The sequence below is a fragment of the Anabrus simplex genome, chromosome 6, assembly GCF_040414725.1.
Source record: "Anabrus simplex isolate iqAnaSimp1 chromosome 6, ASM4041472v1, whole genome shotgun sequence".
In the NCBI taxonomy this organism is placed as follows: Eukaryota; Metazoa; Arthropoda; class Insecta; order Orthoptera; family Tettigoniidae; genus Anabrus; species Anabrus simplex.
The window spans coordinates 270,776,334-270,800,574 of NC_090270.1; the positions used below are offsets into that span (position 1 = coordinate 270,776,334).

Here is a 24,241-nt window from a genome sequence, read left to right on the forward strand (position 1 = left end):
TGATCAACAAGCGCATACTGTGTACCGCTTGTGAGACATCTATCGGTAGTGTTTCAGTACATCCCTAAAGGCGATGAATAATTACCTACTGGGTAGTTGGAGCTAGGAAACTTTTCACCCAGTTGAGGGGTTAATTGCTAGCAAAATGCAGTGTTCACAGTGCACTCTGTCTTCTGGTGTGGGCTAGATCAGATTTGTTGCATTCATTGATCTGTCTCGGTGTCCGACTCGTTGGCTGAATGGTCAGCGTACTGGCCTTCGGTTCGGAGGGTCCCAGGTTTGATTCCCGGTCGGGGATTTTAACCTTCATTCGTTAATTCCAGTGCCCCAGGGGCTGGGTGTTTGTGCTGTCCCCAACATCCCTGCAAATCACACACCACACATAACACTATCCTCCACCACAATAACACGCAGTTACCTACGCATGGCAGATGCCGCCCACCCTCATCGGAGGGTCTGCCTTACAAGGGCTGCACTCGGCTAGAAATAGCCACACGAAATTAAAAAATAAAATCTGTCCCGGTCTCATCCTTAACTTTGACGATATGAAAGTGACCGAGGTGATATGAGCAATGCTAGTAATGCCATTCCTTCTGCAGCCAGTCCCTGTTATGAATGGTGTGAAAATGTTGCTCATAGCATCGGTTGCTGTGTGCATTTCAATGGGCTTGGCAGACTAATATGTAATCGCAATGTCTAGCTCGATGAGGAAACTAACAAGAAAACTACATCACTGCTCAGTTCCCTTATACACCTTTTCAGTGATGCCTAAGCCATCTATTACAGCTGATGGTGGAGCTGTTGAGGATCAAACCAACCTTTAGGCTGAATACTCAATATACACTCAAGAAGTTGTTAAGTACTGTTGGATCCACTTCAAATTATAAAACTGAGATCTTTAGTTCCATTTGCATGTAAGTAGAGACAGTTCAATAAAGAACTGTATGACACTGGGTGGGAAATGGTAAAGGAACTACTCCGGGTGTATACCTAAAAACGTAAATCATGGTGATATTATACACTGAATGATGTGATAATGAGAGAGCATGCATTTGAACCATTCTCTGGTAGCAAGCAGTTAGTGAAAATATGGTGATTACCAAAAGGCATTTTCTTCATTAGATGAATGCTTATGTAATTTTAATGTATAGTCCGTGCACCTTTTAGTGATATTACTTTGTACGGAGGTGAGGAGTAAGGAGAGAGCTCTCTCAGTTCTGGTTATACTGCCAACTGAATGGAAATGAAATCTGAATTGAATCGATAATATGATCGATCAATATGAATTTTCTAAACATTTATTACCTTACACCAACAACTGTGTCACACAAACATTATATAACATTTCTCAATGCGAATCTTGTTCCTAGCATGAATTCTATAGTTTGGCTTTGCTGTGTAAACAACAACAGTACTAGTACGTAAAGTGTACGCCAGGTGTCGCACAGCGATGCATAAGCGATTCATAGTTTGTGTTTCAAAGGTTGCCAATACGAATCTCGAAGATAACCAAGGTCGACCGATTCAGCACTAGGGTGTGCATGTATCACTAAAAGGTGCGCGTTCTCTATTTTGATTGAGGATTTAATTAATGGAATACAAGACATCTAAAGTACCTACTTTGGGTTTATAGCATAAATACTGATCCAAAATTATATTTTAAAAATAGTAATGTTTATAAATCAATTTTCTGGAGATTTACCTTGATCAAATGGACGACAGCAACAGCAACAACAACAACAACAACAACAACAACAACAACAACAACAATAATAATAATAATAATAATAATAATAATAATAATAATAATAATAATAATAATAATAATAATAATAATAATAATAATAATTTCCAAAATTTCTAGATCTTTCCGTTGTTTGTACAAACCCAAGAGACTGTCCATGCAAATATTAAATTACAGAATTTATTATTTTGTATTATCTAAAAGTGTGGCTATTATCAGTCAAATAATTCAAGAGGTCAGGAGAGGAAGCTGGGATCATTGTTAGTTGTTATGAAATATAGGAGAAATTATATAGGAGTGTAGTAGGTTTAAAAATGCTAGGAAGCTGGTCAGATATTGCATCAGATCTGCCCCTATAAATATATCATGCTGTGTGCTGTTACACACTTGGTTGGTGTTTCTAAATTACAGGAGTCTTGGTTACATCACAAGGATTTATTAAAATCTCCTTACAATACAGTAAGTTTGGTCTCTAATTTATATTTATTTGCTTTCTGGAGAATGCAACACAAAGTATTTTGTGGTGTGAATATCTATAATCCCAAGACTATATCAAACATAAACTGATGGAACCAAGACCCAACAGATGCTCGTGTGCGTGAGTTACCGGGCTGTTAGTGAGGGGAGTTGGAACCTACGGGGCGGCCGGGAGGTCCCGTCGATCCCTTGGCTCCGGGGAATCCCGGAAAGCCCTGTTCGCCGATAGGCCCGATAGGCCCGATGGGTCCGGGTCTACCAGGCGCCCCCTGCGGAAGGATTAGAACAGCTTGCAACAGGTCATGCGTACACAGGCCTCATGAACAACAACTACACCTGACAATTGCATTGTAGAAATGTCTACACTCTTAGATAGGAGCATTGTTTACACCAGATACTATGAGACCCTTCTTACCCTTTCCCTTTATTTCCTCAGCAGTCATTAGACTCATACATACACGTCAATCACCTCTTTATGAAAATATGTATGTTATAAATGACCTTACGGTATACAAACGTATTTTCCTTTAATGTAAATAATTCCTTACAACTATGAATTATTGTCACTATTGCCACTATGCATTATCAAAATCTGTCCTAAGAAATTGCTAAGAGTTTTAGTCATGACATTTAAGTATTATTTTACAAGTTGGGTACGATACACTAAAAAAATCAATATAAGAGAATATCATTTTAATGATCTAAGTTTCAGTTCAATCATAGCCCAATACAAGGAATACAACAATATCTCAGTACAGTCAGATCAGATCCGCTTGGTAGCTTCAAATACTAAGCCATATTCCTTCACCACACGTACAGAGATACAACACTCTGATGAAGGAATTCTTGAAGATTTTAAATAACCAACAACTGGGCAATGATCACATGAACAGAGACAATTTGTACCCTCAAAGTGTTTTTTAAATGCCATTCATCACAGAAAGAATGCCTGGTTTTGATCAACCTCAAGAGATTTGGACCAAATTAAATTAGAATTGGACAGATCATGTGGTATGTGGAGCATTCCTATACAAATGGAAAAGAAGAACTTTATAATGTTGTGATTACAGTGCTGAGAAGCAAATAGTGAAGCATGTCAATCAAGATTGTCCTCCAAGATCCTCCAGTGGTGAATTGAAAGATATTTGTCTTGGGACACCACAGTAATTGCTTATATTTGTAATTTAAATATTAAATTGTAATTATTTCTAGGTATATGCTATACAACAAATAAATAAACAAAATTTGAATCTCAAACTAGTATACATAGAATTATTTTAGATATTTGAATTCATTGTGAGGCTAGATTTGGTTAGAAAGAAAGTTTGATATTACCCGACTCTTTGTACCTATCATTTGGTGTGTTTTAGGACAAGCACATACTAATTGGTCCTTGAACCACAATAGTATATTCTGATCATTTTTGTTAAAACGTGTGGTATGATATGATACTGACAATGTGAAATAACATATTCTGTAGCCCTGCTGAGTACACCTCTATCTACTATATGGCATCCCCTCTTTAGATCTCAGTGTATCTAGTGTTAACAGGTTTTGAATTCTTCTTTCTGATACTATGGTTACAATATACATACTTCCTTTTTCATTCTTTATACTGTTATTGAGTTTTAATCCCGATGAAGAACTTCAGAAGGACAAATATAGCATAGAATGAATGCTCCAATAAGACTGTGACATATCCTCAGCAATGAAGGTGTGTTGCTTGTTACTCTGGCTGCTCTGTTGAAGGGAAGAACAAACTACGTTGTTGCTGCGAAGTCAAGCCTCCAGGGTTAAGGCGTACCTACAACAGGGGTTAATAACAACATTACTAACAACTCTACTGGCTCATTAGTTGGCCATGTATTGGCATGTGCAGCTAATTCTAGCTTATTACAAACTGATATATGCCAAAATATGTAAATTTCTACCACTTTCAACAAACCAAGTACAAAAGACAATAATGAGCAATATTAAACAAAATAATTTGGAAAGAAGTGACTGATTAGACAAGATGGTCATTGAGAATACACACAAGAACCCCTTCATAATGCAGCTATGTAGTGGCAGATATGGATCATCTCTACATGCCTCTCAGCTTTAATGGCTGACACCAGCATTTTGAATGTTTGTCAGCATCTCAGCACAACATACACATGTCAGTTTCTTTCAATAATATACAGGGTCTTAATATTTTAACTGTGCAGCACCACTTAAAGCACAGCAAGTTATTGTACTGACAATCTTCTGCTGGCTGGTAAAATGCACACTACTGTATATCTGCATGCCACTTTGTGTCAAATAACTGTCAGACAAAGCTATTTCTGGTGAAACTAAGAGACTATAAACTTACCTGTCATTAAAAAAGAACCTCAAATGATGGCTGTTAGTTCCCAAACACCTAAACAGGTTTCCAAGTACTCAATGAATCTCAGCCTATGAGATGTTCAATAAAACTTGCCGAATGTCCTCCTTCCGTTCTTTTCTATGCAAGGGTTGTCAGCGTACACTTTTCTTTTTAATATCCTCCACATGTAATAAACAAAGGGATTTTAAATTGGAGGAGCTAGCAGTCGACAGAGATTTGAGAGGCTTCTTTCCAAGAGAGGTCCTATTTCATCAAGCTTTCCTTATATTAACACAGTTTGTTTCCTACATTCTTTTTCTTAAGAACAGACTCAGTAGCAGAAAGTTTTTTTCACTACTGTATGTATCACATTCCTATTTGAATGATGGAAATGAGTTGATGTAGGCACTCCTTGAAGACAAATGAGTTGCACAGCTTTTTGCACTGAAAACATACCAAACCTCAAGGCACTTAAAGCTCTTGAAAGGGCTTTGGCCTGCCCAGCGACCGCTGCTCAGCCCGAGGGCCAGGAGATTACGTTCTACTGTAATCATAACTTTTTAAGTAAATTATAATAAAAACATGAAACTACACTGCAAAAATAAAATTACCACTACAGCAATAGCAATGATACTAAATTCTCATGTAAGGCAATACGTCTCGCATATTTACATTTCATCATTGCTCTAAGCTGTCAGCCTGAGGCTGCGGATAACTCCACTGCCATGGCTGCAAGCGGCGAGGTCACCACGTGACTAACATCGTGCCTGCTCTGCACAAGTTTAAAATTAAAACCTTATATATATCAATCTTGTTAGGTTAACACACTACAGATATGTGATCAAGTACATTAGCATTAAATGGTAAATGACGGGAAGAATCCACCAATAGAACAACTGCAATTTATCTAGCTCTCCAATTAGATTTCTTGTCTATTGATTGCTCTTCTGCTAGATTGAGATAAAAAGAAATGTTTCAGGATCCAGTGACAAAAGTGTACTGTTTGTTCCTTTTGTTCTGTATTCAGTTTTAGAAATCTAACAGTGCAAAGAGAATTTCCATGCTTTTCTTTAATGAAAGATTTGATGTCAGAATTGATGTGGAATCTCATCTACAATTTGAGACATTCTACGTTCAAGACAATTCACTACTGTATGTATCACAATACAAATTTGTTTACTGGTTTGTTTATATGATGATAAAGCATAGAAAAAATCAGGCTGAAATTATTTTTGAAGGAATTAGAGCATTTATTTCTTCTTCTTCTTAATCTGATTACCCTCCAGGGTTGGTTTTTCACTCGGACTCTGCGAGGGATCCCACCTCTACCGCCTAAAGGGCAGTGTCCTGGAGCTTCAGACTCTGGGTTGGGGATACAACTGGGGAGAATGACCAGCACCACGCCCAGGCGGCCTCACCTGCTATGCTGAACAGGGGCCTTGTCGGGGGATGGGAAGATTGGAAGGGATAGACAAGGAAGAGAGAAGGAAGTGGCTGTGGTCTTAAGTTAGGTACCATCCTGGCATTTGCCTGGAGGAGAAGTGGGAAATCACGGAAAACCACTTCGAGGATGGCTGAGGAAGGAATCGAACCCCCCTCTACTCAGTTGACCTCCTGAGGCTGAGTGACCCCGTTCCAGCCCTCGTACCACTTTTCAAATTTCGTGCCAGAGCTGGGAATCGAACCCGGGCCTCCGGGGGTGGCAGCTAATCACACTAACCACTACACCACAGAGGCGGACTGCATTTATTTCTACAATAGTAAAACATTTGTCTTTTGCAGTTGTTTCCAATAGTGCTATTGTCAATATTAAGAATAATAACATGAATAATTTTTGTACTAAATTCATGCAATTTAAATTTAAATGCATACAACTTGCTACAAATGTTGTTTGTGAGATACCGTAGTCCAAAATAATCCCTACCATATAACTGACTAAAATGATTTAAAAAATACTGTATAATGAAAAACTGTTTTAACAAAGCTCCGCAGGAATGCAGCAGATGAGAGACAAAAATAAAAGATAGTTGTATTCTTTCATGAAGGTGAACAGAACACTCTTCTTGCATGATGAATTTTGAGGGGAAATGCGATGAACATCAATTTAGTGAGTATTTCTCAAAGGGAAGTGAATGTGTCACTGATTAGAGCTACAAAAATAAATCTCATAAATCAACTGAGTTATTCTTTCAAGTTGCTGACTAATATAAAAGTTATATTCAATACCAGCTTTTTGTATATTTTGACAGCTTGCTTAGATACCAGTATCAATTTTTCTTAAAGTACTGCATTAAAACTTGGCAGACTTACATCCATTACTCCTCATCCACAACTGTGGTCTAGTCAAGGTACTTAAGTCTGTCTATCATAATCTAGTTCCGCCCAGCACCTGTTTTCATTTCACTCAGTTTGCATCACTTGTTTCATATTTATTTATTTAAAATTATTAAAATGAATAATTGTTTCTCTGAGTGTATCTCTGTTACAAAGGGAGTTCCACAAGGAACCTACCTTTCTCTCTTACATTCAATCAATCATCAATGATCTGCATTTAGGGCAGTCGCCCAAGTGGCAGATTCCCTATTAGTTGTTTACCTCATATTTATGGAGGTCGAGGCATAAGTCATGGCAACTACTTTTTTCTTGCGAACAGGAGACAACACGGAAAATCTAAGACATGCATTTGGAAACGTATGGTATGTACTTGCCTGTGATGCCACTAGATGGTGTACGTAAACAACAGTATGGGTCTAAGCATGCCCGCAAGTTCAGTGTATGAGTAAGAGCGTCACAAAATGGAAGTCAACAAGCAGGAGCAACGATCGTATATTAAAATAGCAGTTCTCCGCGGCAGAAATCCACGCCAATGCCATGCAGAGCTGCGGGAAGCATTGGGTGTGTGACTATGATCTAATCCCCAAAGTCAAGAAGCCATTACGTGGACAACGGTTTGCTAACAAAGAGGACATCATAACAGCATTTCGGAGAGAGGTGTCACTGTTAGCAATACACATGCAGCGAATGGTATTCAGCGCCTACTCCACCACTGGCAATGCACAGTGGAAACTTTGGGTGATTATTTCAAAGGTCTGTAACCAGTGGAGACCTGTTGTTTGTACGCAGTCTTGTTTTTTGCTGTCTATACCATAATGAAACAATGTTTACCAATGGTCTGTGTTCTGTCACTTTCCTAGGAGAATCTTCTGAAGTCAGAATTTGTCTTCAGGCACTATGCATAAGTACATGCCCTATGTTTCCAAATGCATATCTTAGATTTTCCTTGTCGTCTCCTGTTCACGAGAAAAAAAATAGTTGCGATGACATAACTCGACCCTCGTACACGTATTTATAATTGTTTACCTAGCTTTTCCTTCAATATTTTCAGCAAACTTGGAAATTTATAAAACATTTCCCTTGATAATTTATTCCAATCCCTTAATCCTTGTTCTATAAATGACCTTAACAACATCTAAAAATAAGGATTTAGAATTGCTGTTGCTGGCTAAAGGTGGAATTAAAAAAAAAAGAACATTGATAGTTCACTCAATTTTTTTTAATGACTGAAATTAAAAGGATTGAGTTTCTTTTTTCTTGTCACGAAGTTATTCCGCTGAATTCAAACAATTTATCACTGTAATAATGCTTTGTTTGCCAATTGTAATTTTACATTTAAATCCCATTTTTCTCCCATAATATTCTGCCAAATGTAACAAAATTTGTATGGTAGACTATATGTATCACAGCTTTATTAAGAAACCTGCATATGGAATTTTTGATTGCAGAATTTTTTCAAAAAGTAGGGATTTTTACGTCCAAAATTTTAGAACGTACAAATTACACAAACTTTAGTACAATATATCTCCTTATATAAATTATGTACAGAAAAATTGATTTGTAGTGCTTTTAAAAGAAGTATTATCTACCTAATTACGAATTTACATTAACATGTTAACTAAATTTCATGAAAAAAATTAAAAATTTCAAAAAAATTATTTTGAAAAAACCATTAATTGTATAGGAAAGAAATGTTTGCAATATCTCTACTTTTATGTAGGTGACATTCCCACAAAGTTTGGTGAAAATCTATGCATTAGATAAAAATATATTTTTACCTCCGGAGTGATGCCTTAACAACTTGGCTGTTTTCTTCAATTATTAATATTTAATGAATATACACCATTTGTAGGAAATTACTGCAAAGACTGGGACATGTTTTTCCACCAATGGGACTTGAACTGGCTAACTATGCTGTCAGACCATATAGATTTGACACCTTTACGATCATGGCCACCAGGTGGGCAATGGTTTTAAGATTAAAATCCTTTGGATCAGCTGAAAATTGAGCCTGATTTAATTAAATTAATATAACTGAAGAAAAGAGCCAAGGCTTCTTCTCTCCTTTACTCCAGCTTCCTGTTAACCATCATTACAATTAATGTGTCCCATATTGTGTTTATATCCAATGATGTGGTGCATCTAAATACAGTCATTCCCAACTAGACTGAACACATTACATCTTTATCAATATGTTGAGACTCATACCTAGCCACCAGCTGCTGAGTAACGTCCAATACAAGATATTAGAATCATTCTGTATTGACGGTTTTCACTTTAAAGGAAAAATTAAATATATCCTCCAATTTCATTGAAGATGGCTCAAACGAGTTGAAACATGTTTGAGTTTTATTGCTCCATCTAATGGTGGAATTATGTTTTGTATTGAATTAGGAGGGTCCATTTAATTTTTCCTGTGTAAAGTAATGTCCAATATACGTGCCAAATATTTTAATCATGTTTTGATTTTTCTTCATCCATTCTTATCCGGTAAGTCACTGCTTTCCATCAGTGTTTATTTTTTAGAAATTATAGTAGAGGTTTAAGAAAAAAGGAAGTTCAAGTTGTACCTTTTCCTCTATAAGATTTTGATTTCTTACTCATCATTCTCTATTAGCAGTGTGGCATAGACTTCCCTATGTAACAAGAAAGATCAAATATCAGGCTGCACATGCCAACACAGGAACTACCATGTGAAGCAAACCCTGCTGCCACCTACTGGCACTCCACTAGGACCCTGCTCGCCACGTTCACCGCGACGTCCGTTGACACCTGGAGGTCCTGGCGGGCCAGCTTGGCCAACAGGACCGGGTGGACCTGGTTGGCCCTTCACAGAGGAATATCATCAGTACATACAAGAGTAAATCAAGAAATACACAGAATACAGTGTGATGTTCTTCAGCATTTAGCATTCTAAAAATAAATGTTTAATTTAGTATCTCTCTTGTCTTGCACACCAAACTGCATTGATTTCATCCAGTTTACTCCAGACAGTTCAGGCTAACCATCATTAATTGCGGTAAGAAATAATTCTGTTTTAACAAAGTATGGTATCTGAAACAGTGCACATTAAAGAAATAAACATAACATTTTTATTGCTCTCATTATGACTTCCTCCTTCCTTTCTCATAAGGACAAAGATGGGTAAGCATAATGGATTGAAAGTATGGTACTCCAATGAGGTAATGAGTTCACTAATTTAATTCAATTACCTCTCAATTTATGTATTGCCATTACAACAAAGCATACTATTCAAAAATATCTTAACCTGCAAGGACTGGCATATGGGTTATTTTTACCCAAGCCCTTAAAATTACTTCATATCTGCTCTAAAAACAACCCTTATTTCCTGTATCTTTCAGTACCTTCCTCCTTGACCCTGAGCTAAACACTGGAAGTGTTGGCAAACCAATTAGTCCCTGAGATGAAGTTTTTCATTCTATTTCCTTCTGGGTCAAAAATACCCATGGCACCGGTAGTCATGTAACTTTGTTCCTAGTGACAGGCGTTTTTTTATCTCCAGCCTCTGTCACCAACAGTTAGTTATAGTTGCTTCAATTAATAGCAAAGATTGATTGGAAAAAGAGACAGGGACACATTAAAAGACTAATTGATGATGGTTTTGCAAACAGCAATTGGAAGAATATATTGGTGGTGATGTGGGACATGCGAGCAGATGCTGACCACTTATATTTTATGCCATGCTAACTGTTGGTGGTATAAACTCCCTTGTTATCTATCAATCGAAGAGCCCTCAGAAAGTAATCAGACAAACATTTCTCAAACAGTTGTCTGAGGAAATGGTTTTTAGTCACATGAAATGCCGAGCAGTTATGAGCACCCTTCCTTGTTAAGTTGAGAAAGACACTTCCTTGCCCAGACATCCACTGATAGAATCCCATACAAAATGTGGATATTTCCCCTCTAGTGTCACTAAGTGACAGAAATCAAGTGTTACACATGTAAAATTTGATTCATATTATGCTATCAATGTGAAGAGCATGGAAATGATGAGTACACAGTGATCTTTGGACAACCATACCTGTCTCCTGGATCAGTACCATGAATTTTAAATTACTGGAGTGTTTCTCCTGTACTCATTCTTTATAAAAATAGTGATGTTTTCATGAAATATTGGTATTTACTGTTGGAATAAACTTTTAATTTTGTAGTTAATACTTGTAGGTCAGTTTTTGTAACCAGAGAAGTTTGGATTTTTTAGAGCATGAAGGAGTTAATAAATGACCAAAAGCAAAATATTCTGACTGTAGATGTATATATATATATATATATATATATTTGCTATTTGGTTTACGTCGCACTGACACAGATAGATCTTATGGCGACGATGGGATAGGAAAGGCCTAGGAGATACAAGGAAGCGGCCGTGGCCTTAATTATGGTACAGCCCCGGCATTTGCCTGGTGTGAAAATGGGAAACCACGGAAAACCATCTTCAAGGCTGCCGACAGTGGGACTCGAACCCACTATCTCCCGATTACTGGATACTGGCCTCATTTAAGCGACTGCAGCTATCGAGCTCGGTGACTATAGATAGATTACCAAATAAAATATTCTCAAAAGCATGAATTTTGCTCTTGTTTTCAGACATCATGGTCCAGGTTTCACAACCATACAAAAAGACAGAGAATACCAGAGATTCGGCCAGATGTATCTTCATAATTTTTTATATTGCCCGGTTCTGTAAGATCTTAGTTAGTTTAACCATGACCACTCTACATAGGATAATATATCTTATAATCTCCTATTTGTAGTTTCCCATTTCACTGATAACTAAATTCTGGTATGCAAAATCAGTGACTACCTCCAAGTCCTCTAAACATCCTGTAAGTTGGGTTTGAGCTTGATGATCAGTAACCATCAGTTTGTTCTTTTTCATATTTATCTCTAGACCATACTTTAGATTAATATTCTTCATTCTTGTCAACAAGTCACGAAGCTCTCCTTCACTTCCAGCAATGCAGGTAGAGTCATCAGCAAAGCATCCTGCCTCCAATCAAGATTCGACGAACCCAGCCATCAAGTGCATAAATGGGTATATTTGGCAAAGAAGCATTAATTTATCTGTAGTTCACAAATTTGTTCAGCTACACATTATCTCTCCTCAATGACAAACCAGTTTACTGTTCTTATGTCATGGATAACCACCTTCGCGAGCAAGTTGGTTGTACGGTTTAAGTCATGTAGGTATGAGCCTGGGAGAAAGTGGGTTTAAACCCCACCGTCAACAACCCTGAAGAAGGATTTCCGCGGTTTCCCATTTTCACATGGTGCAAATACTGGAGCTGACTCTTAATTGTGGCTGCAGCTGCTTCCTTCTGAGTTGTAGCCCTTTCCTACCCTATCGTTGCCGAAAGACCTAACTGAGCCGGTGCAATGTTAAAACATTTGGAAGGTAAAGGTAACTACCTTGAAAACACACATTGAATAAATCCTTGAGAAAGGAAGGAGAGAAGGATAGAAAGAAACTAAAAGAGAACTTAAACCTGAAAGTCTGGCATGTTTTGTTAACCTGAAAGCATAGAGATAATTGGAAATATGAATGCAAGAACCATCATTTGCCCCCTCTTCTCTTCCACAGGTAACATTTGATGTGATCTGTGAAAGCTGTCTACTTTTAAATGTGATACTTATTAAGAGAACACAGCTAGTGTTTGTACCAAGTTCAATAACTGGTGCTATTCACATGTAACATTCACGAGTTCATTTCAATAGACGTTTCTAACACAAATTAATAATCCAATATATATGATTAGATAACAAAGTGCTGGGGGCGCTGACATAAGAAACAGTATGTTTATGTAGCTTTTGTGAAACATGTGATTTCACATACCAATTCACAATATATACAGTATTAAAATCTGTTTTTGCAGTCAAATGTCATAAAACTCTTAACAATAACAAACAGTTGAGGGGATCAATATAACAGTGGTCTAACAGTTTCCAACATACAAACTGAGATACTGATGCAATCGTTCCTTTCCTTTGATGTGAATGATCTTCCTATGAAGTGAATTAGATCCTTATTTTGAAACCCCTGATTCCTTCCTTTGAGAGAAAATGAACCCATTTACAAAGCAACATTGATCAAATCCTGAACAACCAATGAGAGGATAGGTTCATGAGTAAACACAAAAATGGCTGACATTTATGGTGCTACAGATAGCTCAAGAGCTAAAAGAGGAAAATAAAATGAGTATGCTAGAAAACCTTTAACTGTGATAATAACAAACTGTAAGTTTATCAAGGAGAAAACATCTCTTTCTTTCAATTGCATCACAGTTTTGAAGCTCTCTGCTATATTTATTATATGGTTTCTTTAATGTCAGTAGTGTCCAAGGATATGTTTAGCTCACCCGGTGCAGTCTTTCTATTTGACATCCATAGGCGATCTGCACATCTGGATGATGATGGTAATGGGGTAGGAAGAAGGTGAAGCCAGGTGTTGGCCTGTAGCCTACTCCTGTCGAATAACACCAAGGGTTCTGCTCAAAGCTTTACGTTCCCATTCAAAGGATGAATCACCATAAACAGCATCATATCCCCTCACTCCATATGAACACTGCAGAGAGTTTTGGAATTAGATCTGGGGTTTTTACATGCAATCTAGTGATTAGAAATTGTATATCACCACCTCTCCTACCCTGCTGGTCAATATCCTGTCAGACCATATAAACTTGAAGCCTTAATGGTCATGGCTGCTAGGTGGGTAGCTCTTTATTGAACATCCATGGCAATTCTGTGTCAAGTGTTGTTCTTCAGATGATACAAAGTAAAGATGTTATGTAAGTCTTGTTAAAGGATCAAATAGAAAATAAAACCCTGCTCTTGATCTGAAAAATGTTATCCTTACACCAAAATATTCCATGTCAAGACCTTTGGATCCTAATAAAATTGAGGATATTCTGACCTTATGAAATATGTCCCACTCATTCAGATAACTTATACAGTAGTTTGCTTTCTCACAAAGCTGAGGTTGAAAAGGTGGAGGATGAATCAAGCCTCTTTGATTTACATGATGATGTATAAATGTATAAATCTAGTAAAGTGGATACAAATCAGTCATCAAAACTTATGCTACAAGTTGTGTAAAGCTGTTAGGAATAAATAGTGTTGCTCTCCACTAATAAATACTGTAATATGGAAATGACTTCTTAATAGTAGACTATATACTGTAACACTTTAATTTTGGTGGCCAGGCATCACAGAATATATCATTACCAGAGAAAAAGGGTTTTCTTGCATTCCTAGAAAGACTATAAGTGTGTAACTTGAATGTGCTATTACTCCATTTTCCTTCTTAATGTGGTTTAGACTACTGTTATACTGATCCCCTCAATTACTTGTGAACAACCCCTTTCACAGAATAAAAAGATGGATGCACCAGGCAGCACTCAGGAGCCATTTTTTCTTCCAGTTTAATTCCTAGAAAAAGTAAAAGAACAATAAGAATGAAACTTTTATTTTTGGTCATATCATTAGGATGGATGAAAGCAGATTAACAAAAAATAAAATATATTCAAACCCCTTTGGGAGAAAAAGTCAACAACAACAACCTGAATCCACAAGGTCAAGAAAGATTTGGAGTGAAATAATATAGGAGAAGAATAATTCAAGGAAAGATGGAAGGATTCCAAGGCAGAAGGTAAATTGGGGAAATGCTAGTGAGAAAAGGGAGATTTTATACAGAAGAGCAGAAGAAGAAAGTAGGAGAAAGGACGAAAACACACTGGCAGAGAAGGCTAAAAATACTGCAAAAAATTGTTAAACGTGGTCCATGAAAGGAAATGAAAGGGAAAAAATAATAATTCATAGACAGCAGGTTTGAGCAATTCAAATATAGAGATTCATGCACTGTCCCTTGCCATCAGAAGTTCCATATCAGCTACCTTAAAGAAGCACAAAGAAATAATTTAAAACATTTAAAATAATCTAAGATCATATCACATATTTGATACTAAATGAACTTCAAGGCTAACTGAATGCTAGTCCCATTCCTGGGTAGAAAAGTAAACTTGTAAATAACATCAGATAAATAAAATGGAGTAGGTAGGATGTACCAACTTACAGAAAGTACGGTATTTCTTAAAGGTATATGGATAAAATAGTCTTAGTGTTTTAGCTGAGTAATTAGTGCTTTTCATATAATTTAAATTTTAAAATGATCCTACTTTTTTTTTTTTTTTTTGCCACTTTACTCTTATTTTTCCTCAAGTCCATTAGTTCTCGATGCTGTTGCTTCCTTTCTTCAGTCCATTTCATGCCTGTTGGAAGTTTAAGTTTTTCTTGGAAACATCAGTGTCTTCTTAGTTTCTGTTTAAGGGGGCACATTCCCAGATATCATTGTCTGTAATTCCCACTTCTTGTAAATCTTTGTCCACCTCAGTGACCTAAGCTCCCTTGGTTTTCTTTTTTGTGAAAGTAGTGCATAAAACAGGATAGTAAAAATAAATAACATTTTATGGACCATAAATGGCATATTTACTTTTAAACACATGATCTAGGAATGATTGCATTTTTTATTAATCCATTTCAGTAACCTTCTGACATCCAAATGCTGTGTTATTATTATTATTATTATTATTATTATTATTATTATTATTATTATTATTATTATTATTATTATTATTATTATTATTATTATTATTATTATTATATTGCCTGCTGCAGACCATTATTGTAGTCTGCTGTTTGCACATTATACAGTCATTTTCCCAGAATATTTTGGGACAATGGAGGTGTACAGGAGGTGTGAATAAGAAAATCATAGCCAATATTGAGTTGAAATTTGTCAACAGATTGTTGTCTGAGCTTATTTTGATTCATTCTTCATTATGAGAAGGAACATCAGCATCTTGAGATTATTTATTTCATGCCTTGTAGTGGGAAGTCTCTCAACCATCTCAAAGCTGGTTAGTGCTTATTTTTCTTCAAATGTAGTTCTAGGTCAGCTGTTTCATTTACATTTCCAAGTATTATATCTGAAACCCACTGGAAAACTTAGGTTTTGTCATTTCATAAATTCTATCATCTTCCTTGCTTCTAGTGTATCTTGTTTATTTGAGAACATGGTTTAAAAAGCAAATTTGAAAACCTCAAAGGAGACTGCCCTTCTGAGAAGTAACTGTTAATGGATATTGCTTGATAAAAGGTAAAATCCGTTTTATTGCATAGGGCCTACTGGTGTATTTCAAGCCATACTTCTGTATGAAAACTAGCAAACTCTAGTATGTGCTCATATAGACAGAATAATGTCCAGCACTGCAAAAGTATTGTGCCTTCAATACCAGTGCCACACTCTCTGGAGGAGATTGTAACTCTTTGCTCTCTGTCTGCCAACTGTCTGTCTGGTGACATGGTGATGCCCTGTATGCAGGGTTCTGGCCTTGTTTTGCCTTCCTATTCAGTCCTTCTGTGTACGCTGTGACAGTCATATGATTTCCTCCCTTGAATGGCAAAGTGATTGTGGAATGCTAATGTGAAGTGAATCGATTAAGGAAACACAAGAAGCCTCTCTGGCAAGTACCCTCATAAAGAAACCACCAGCTAAATGTTGTATTCAGAGTCTGGTTTGGAAATGGCATCAAACCTGATCTGATCCAAATATGGAGAAATTGAGGCCTCCATCAGTCCAGATGCCTGAAGTCATCCATGACATTCAGCAGCCCCCGAAAATTAACTTGAAAACTGTCCCAGAAAGTTTGATCAACTGACTGATTAATGATTTTATTCATTCTGGCAAGTTGGTGAATCATGAACAACAGGTCAGTAAATGCGGAAATCTCTGAACTTCAAACCGTACTGAATAACCTGTTTGCAGAAACTGAAAGAGCCCAACAAGCTAAACGTGTAAATTATTGTATGTGGTTACTGATGGCCATTTGGATCCATTGCTATACTTCATGGTGGACGAAACTTGGTTTCATTTATCAGGTCATGTAAATTCCAAGAATACGAGGTATTGGTCTGCTGAAAATCCCCACTTGACGCATAAAACACCACTTCAACCAGAGAATTGGTGTTTGGCATGTGGTTTATGAACAGGAATAGTGGGTCTAATTTTCTTTGAATCAACTTTGAAAACTGTGTTTTACCTGGATATCTTTCAACATTTTTACTACTAATTAACATAGGAAGCTGTTTTCAACAAGCTGGGGCAACATGCCTTACCTTCTATTGAACCTCTTAGTTCATGTATTTGCACTCTGGTATCAGATCTGATGGTCCAAGTCAGCATATTAGTTGGCCGTTCTGAGCATAATTAGTGTTTTTAAAGAATCAGAACGCATTGTATGGCTAAATATGACAGCCACTATTTTGTGACTTTCCTCTCGAGTGAGATCGTTAGTCTAATGCTGTCAAGGAGGTTCTCTGTTGATATTCCTTGCTGACTGTGGAATGCACAAGAGCCTAATCCAACACCATCACCCACTGTTTAATTTTCTTCAAAGTCTCGTTTACAGAACCATAAGTTGTGGTAGAAAAGATGGTGGCACTGGTCGCTTGGAATTTTCTTATAATGATGATGTCTTTGCTATTCCAGATCTTGGTCATATTGAGCATTGCACTGATAGCTATTCAATGCTTTATTTTGGGTTTGCATACCTAATGTGATGAATTTTGGATACAAAGATAACGAAGTCTTGAACAGTTTTGATTTATTCATTTTCAGTATATATTCAATCTAAACTTTCTAAACTATAAATTGGTAATGAAAGTTGATTAAAAGATTAGAAGATAAGTTGTTAATTTTAGAATTAATGATAAATATTCTGAATTTTCCATATAATATATTGTATGGATGCTTATCTTGACATATTGTTGGTAATAAGATACTTACATCTGTCCCGTTGAACCCAGGTGGACCTTGTGGGCAAATAGTTTCACAGGTCTTTGCAGGCTCGACTGGCCTCGTACTAATTCTCTGAAACCACATCAAGGATTTCCTGTAAATATATGACATCCACATACATTGTAAGACAAGCGTATTAGGACAGGTACTCACAGGTAACTCATCACAAGTTTCACGTTTAGGTCGGGTGGGGTCACAACTCAGCACCATCCATTGTAGGTCCACCTGCAACACAAAGAGCGTATCACACACTGTTTTCTACATATCATTGAAGAGCATATATTTAGGAATTTTAAGTTTGAGTTTGGATGATATAAACATGTTAATGATCCAAGTAGTCTAAATTAAATTACAGTGAGCACATTTTGTTTTGTGTAACTACTTTTGTGGTGTGGGGAAGGGGATGTTTGGTTCAGTGCAGTAGGAGGAGAGTGTGTCTCGCACTCTAGGGGTCTGTGATATTCATTGATGAGCGATAGTATGGTGGTGTGATGAAGTTCTGCCAACTTCAGATAACTTTGAAACACCCAACAGGAGGAAAAAATGGAAAGAGGGTGGCAGTATGAAGTTTTGCACAAGCTCCACTAATTAATTCCTGAAATAAGCCTTACTCTTTTCCTGAGCATGCGTTCATGATTGAAATGAACAATTAAGGCAATATGTCACTATTTTGGAAGAAAGCATGCCCCATCTCCCTTACAGCACTTCACAACATTCACAATGATTCCTCTCTCCTGACTGTGTATTATACATTGCTTTTGCTGCTTGAAAGTTTTTGCTATGTAGTAAACTCTAGGAAGATAATTAATGAGGTTATTGAGAAAGATTACAGATCTCTTCACATGATTATGAGAGTATTTAGGGGTTCTAGTAAGGATGTAAAGGAGAGGGGGTATAAGTCACTGGTAAAACCACAGTTAGAGAATGGCCTCAGTGTATGGGACCCTCACCAGGACTACTTGATACGAGAACTGGAAAAAATTCAAAGGAAAGCAGCATGATTTGTTCTGGGTGATTTCTGAGAAAGGACTAGTGTTGCTAAAATGTTGCAACCTTTGGGCTGGGAAGACTTGGGAGTAAGGAGATGAGATGCTAAACTATGTGGTATGTTACATTATTATATTACATGTTATGAGTCTGTTGTGTTTGTTTGAAACTTTTTACATACCGTATGTAGTATGTTTCGAGCTGTCAGTGGTGAGTTAGTGTGGAATGACATAAGTAGAAAAATAAGAATAAGAATAAGAATATAAATTAAGAGAGTGACAATGAAAGAGACAACATTGTTGCGAGGGACAAAAATGAGGATTTTTTCCAAGTCTGAGTCTGAACTTGCCTCATAACTGTAAAGTAAATTTTGGAGCTAAACTTATATTCATATGATTCTTGAATAGTACATCCTGTAGCATACCAATTTTTTCAGGTTGTATATTATGGGTTGGATAACTTTGTTATGCTGAGGTTGGGTTGCAGAGGAGCTGCATTCCTTTCATGGATATTTTTATCGTAGGCACAATAGTAATATGAGAGGTATGCAGTCCTATTCATTTTGCATGTGAGTTTCACTTCTTACTATTATTTACAGCTCAGAGGAGGTAAGGGCTTCAATTCAAGCATGTAAACTTATGTATACTGCCATCTTTTATTGTTTATAACAGAGATGGATGGATGATATTACTTAGGCAGAATATAGAAAATAAGGGTCCATAAGTATAATATGAAGAAATGTTAAATTGTCATTGGTAACTGGAAGATATTGACCACTGTTCAAAAAAGGAAATAGGAAGAAATGTGAAAATTATAGAGGTATAACCCTATTAACACATGGGCTAAAAATAATGGAGAAAGTCATAGACAAAAGACTGAGGGATATAATAGAAACACAGTTAGAGGAAGAAGCGTATGGCTTTAGACCAAACAGATCAACAACAGACTTGATATTTACAGTGCAAATGATAATGGAAAAACATCTGGAAAGGAAGAAGGAAATCATATTCATATTTTTGGATTTGGAAAAAGCTTATGATACAGTTAAGAGAAAACATGTATGAGAATACCAACTGAAAAGGAATGTACCAAAATCTTTAATTAACAAGATAAAAATGTTGCATGATGAGAGTAAAAGCAGTGTACAAGTGGGGAGTGGTGACTCTGTTTATTATACTGATGGAGTATCAGTAGTGATGAAGTGAATGCTTTGGTATTTGCAGATGATGTGGTGATTTGGAGAAAGGGAGAAAAGGAAGTACAAAGGAGACAGGACATTTGGAATGAAAATCTGAAGGAGTTTGGAATGGTAATTAGTAAAAAGAAAACTGTAGTCATGCACTGTGGAAAAGAGAAAAATAGAAGCCAAGTGAACCTAGATGGAGAACGGCTATAGACTGTAGAACAGTTTACATATCTGGGTAGAATTATTAATGGAAGTAATGAAATCAACCATAAAACTAATAACAGACTAAGTACAGGTACAATATTTTATCTTCAAGTCAGAGAGCTTTTGTGGGATGACAAAATACCCAAGAGAACGAAATTAACATTATATAAACAGTATTTCATACCAATTGTAACATACAGACTAGAAATGCTGGTAACTACTAAGTGACAAGATAGTAAGATCCAAGCAGTAGAAATGAAATTTTTAAGAACATTGGTTAAAAAAACAAGAAGAGATAGAATTCAAAATATTAAAATCAGAGAAGAGCTAAATATAGAATCGTTAGTTCAGAACATACAGACAGCAAGAGTGAGATGGTTCGGATATGTAAAAAGAATGGGAAAGGAATGGGTAGCAAGAAGGGAATTGGAAAGAGAAGTTAAGGGAAAGAGACCAGTTGGAAGACCGAGAAGAAGGTGGATGGATCAGATTTGGAAGGACATTAGAGGACATTAATGTCTGTACAGAGTAATAAATAAGGTACAAGATTGTGAGCGGCTGCAGGGTGACCTCAATAGTGTTGTGAGATGGACGGTGGGCAATGGTATGGTGATAAACAGTGTTAAAAGACAGGTTGTGAGTTTCACAAATAGGAAAAGTTCTCTCAGTTTTAATTACTGCGTTGATGGGGTGAAAGTTCCTTTTGGGGATCATTGTAAGTACCTAGGTGTTAATATAAGTAAAGACCTTCACTGGGGTAATCACATAAATAATATGATTGTTAATAAAGGGTACAGATCTCTGCACATGGTTATGAGGGTATTTAGGGGTTGTAGTAAGGATGTAAAAGAGAGGGCATATAAGTCTCTGGTAAGACCCCAACTAGAGTATGGTTCCTGTGTATGGGGCCCTCACCAGGATTACTTGATTCAAGAACTGGAAAAATTCCAAAGAAAAGCAGCTCGATTTTTTCTGGACGATTTCCGACAAAAGAGGGAAGGAAGAGGATAGGAAGGGTGGGAGGGGGAGTGTTCATTCTGGTGAAAGAAGAATTTGTAAGCTACGAAAAAGTTAAAGATGAGACATATGAAATTCTAGGTGTAAGGCTCATTTCTAAAGATAATAGGCAACTTGATATATTTCGAGTGTACAGATCGGGAAAGGGTAGCACTGATGCGGATTCGGAATTATTTGATAGGATAGTCAGCTATGTGGGAAAAGACATGGAAAGAAATGTGATTGTAGCGGGAGATCTGAATTTGCCAGATGTCAATTGGGAAGGAAATGCGAACGACAGGAAGCATGACCAACAAATGGCAAATAAGTTAATATGGGAAGGACAGCTGATTCAGAAAGTGATGGAACCAACCAGAGGGAAAAATATCCTGGATGTGGTGTTGATAAAACCAGATGAGCTCTATAGGGAAACTGAAGTAATAGATGGTATTAGTGATCATGAAGCTGTTTTTGTGGTAGTTAAAAATAAATGTGATAGAAAGGAAGGTTTTAAAAGTAGGACTGTTAGGCAGTACCATATGGCTGATAAAGCAGGCATGAGGCAGTTTCTAAAAAGTAACTATGATCGGTGGAAAACGGTAAATAAAAATGTAAACAGACTCTGGGATGGGTTTAAAGAAATTGTTGAGGAATGCGAAAACAGGTTTGTACCATTAAGGGTGGTAAGGAATGGTAAAGACCCACCTTATTATAATAGAGAAATAAAGAGACTAAGAAGGAGGTGCAGACTGGAAAGAAATAGAGTTAGAAATAAGGAGAAATTGAAGGAACTTACTAGAAAATTGAATCTACCAAAGAAGGCAGCTAAGGATAACATGATGGCAAGCATAATTGGCAGTCATACGAATTTTAGTGAAAAATGGAAGGGTATGTATAGGTATTTTAAGGCAGAAACAGGTTCCAAGAAGGACATTCCAGGAATAATTAATGAACAAGGGGAGTGTGTGTGTGAGGATCTTCAAAAGGCAGAAGTATTCAGTCAGCAGTATGTAAAGATTGTTGGTTACAAGGATAATGTCCAGGTAGGGGATGTGAGTAATACTAAAGAAGTATTAAAATTTACATATGATAACAATGATATTTACAATAAGATACAAAAGTTGAAAACTAGAAAAGTGGCTGGAATTGATCAGATTTCTGGGGATATACTAAAGACAATGGGTTGGGATATAGTACCATATCTGAAGTACTTATTTGATTATTGTTTGGTTGGAGGAGCTATACCAGATGAATGGAGAGTTGCTATAGTAGCCCCTGTGTATAAAGGAAAGGGTGATAGACATAAAGCTGAAAATTACAGGCCAGTAAGTTTGACATGCATTGTATGTAAGCTTTGGGAAGGCATTCTTTCTGATTATATTAGACATGTTTGTGGAATTAATAACAGGTTCGATAGTAGGCAATTCGGTTTTAGGAAAGGTTATTCCACTGAAGCTCAACTTGTAGGATTCCAGCAAGATATAGCAGATATAATGGATTCTGGTGGTCAAATGGACTGTAACGCGATTGACCTGTCTAAAGCATTTGATAGGGTGGATCATGGGAGACTACTGGCAAAAGTTAGTGCAATTGGACTAGACAAAAGAGTGACTGAATGGGTTGTTATATTTCTAGAAAATAGATCTCAGAGAATTAGAGTAGGTGAAGCTTTATCTGACCCTGTAAAAATTAAGAGGGGAATTCCTCAAGGCAGTATTATCGGACCTTTATGTTTTCTTATATATATAAATGATATGAGTAAAGGAGTGGAATCGGAGGTAAGGCTTTTTGTGGATAATGTTATTCTCTACAGAGTGATAAATAAGTTACAAGATTGTGAGCAACTGCAACGTGACCTCGAAAATGTTGTGAGATGGACAGCAGGTAATGGTATGTTGATAAACGGGGTTAAAAGTCAGGTTGTGAGTTTCACAAATAGGAAAAGTCCTCTCAGTTTTAATTACTGCATTGATGGGGTGAAAGTTCCTTTTGGGGATCATTGTAAGTATCTAGGTGTTAATATACAGAAAGATCTTCATTGGGGTAATCACATAAATGGGATTGTAAATAAAGGGTACAGATCTCTGCACATGGTTATGAGGGTGTTTAGGGGATGTAGTAAGGATGTAAAGGAGAGTGCATATAAGTCTCTGGTAAGACCGCAACTAGAGTATGGTTTCAGTGTATGGGACCCTCACCAGGATTACCTGATTTAAGAACTGGAAAAAATCCAAAGAAAGGCAGCTCGATTTGTTCTGGGTGATTTCCGACAAAAGAGTAGCGTTACAAAAATTTTGTAATGTTTGGGTTGGGAAGAATTGAGAGAAAGAAGAAGAGCTGCTCGACTAAGTGGTATGTTCCGAGCTGTCAGCGGAGAGATGGCGTGGAATGACATTAGTAGATGAATAAGTTTGAATGGCGTTTATAAAAGTAGGAAAGATCACAATATGAAGATAAAGTTGGAATTCAAGAGGACAAACTGGGGCAAATATTCATTTATAGGAAGGGGAGTTAGGGATTGGAATAACTTACCAAGGGAGATGTTCAATAAATTTCCAATTTCTTTGAAATCATTTAGGAAAAGGCTAGGAAAGCAACAGATAGGGAATCTGCCACCTGGGCGACTGCCCTAAATGCAGATCAGTGTTGATTGATTGATTGATTGAATGATTGAATGATTGATTGATTGATTGATTGATTGATTGATTGATTGATTGATTGATTGATTGATTGATTGATTGATTGATTGATTGAGAGTAGCGTTTCAGAAATATTGCAGAGTTTGGGCTGGGAAGATTTGGGAGAAAGGAGATGAGCTGCTCGATTAAGTGGTATGTTCCAAACTGTCAGTGGAAAGATGGCGTGGGAGGACATCATTAGACGAATAAGTTTGAATGGCATTTATAAAAGTAGGAAAGATCACAATATGAAGATAAAGTTGGAATTCAAGAGGACAAACTGGGGCAAATATTCATTTATAGGAAGGGGAGTTAGGGATTGGAATAACTTACCAAGGGAGATGTTCAATAAATTTCCAATTTCTTTGAAATCATTTAGGAAAAGGCTAGGAAAGCAACAGATGGGGAATCTGCC

The 24,241-nt window shown here is 36.9% G+C and overlaps 1 protein-coding gene across 1 annotated transcript in view; it reads right to left on the reverse strand.

The window, feature by feature from the left end:
• The window catches only part of LOC136876443 (collagen alpha-1(IX) chain), a 407,441-nt gene that overhangs the window by 118,924 nt on the left and 264,276 nt on the right, over nucleotides 1-24,241 (reverse strand). Inside the window, exons 6-8 of the mRNA XM_067150419.2 lie at nucleotides 17,929-18,000; nucleotides 17,764-17,847; nucleotides 2,383-2,490 (exon numbers count right to left, since the gene is read on the reverse strand). Of these exons, the coding sequence (XP_067006520.2) occupies nucleotides 2,383-2,490; nucleotides 17,764-17,847; nucleotides 17,929-18,000 (264 nt within the window). The remainder of the gene's footprint in view (nucleotides 1-2,382; nucleotides 2,491-17,763; nucleotides 17,848-17,928; nucleotides 18,001-24,241) is intronic.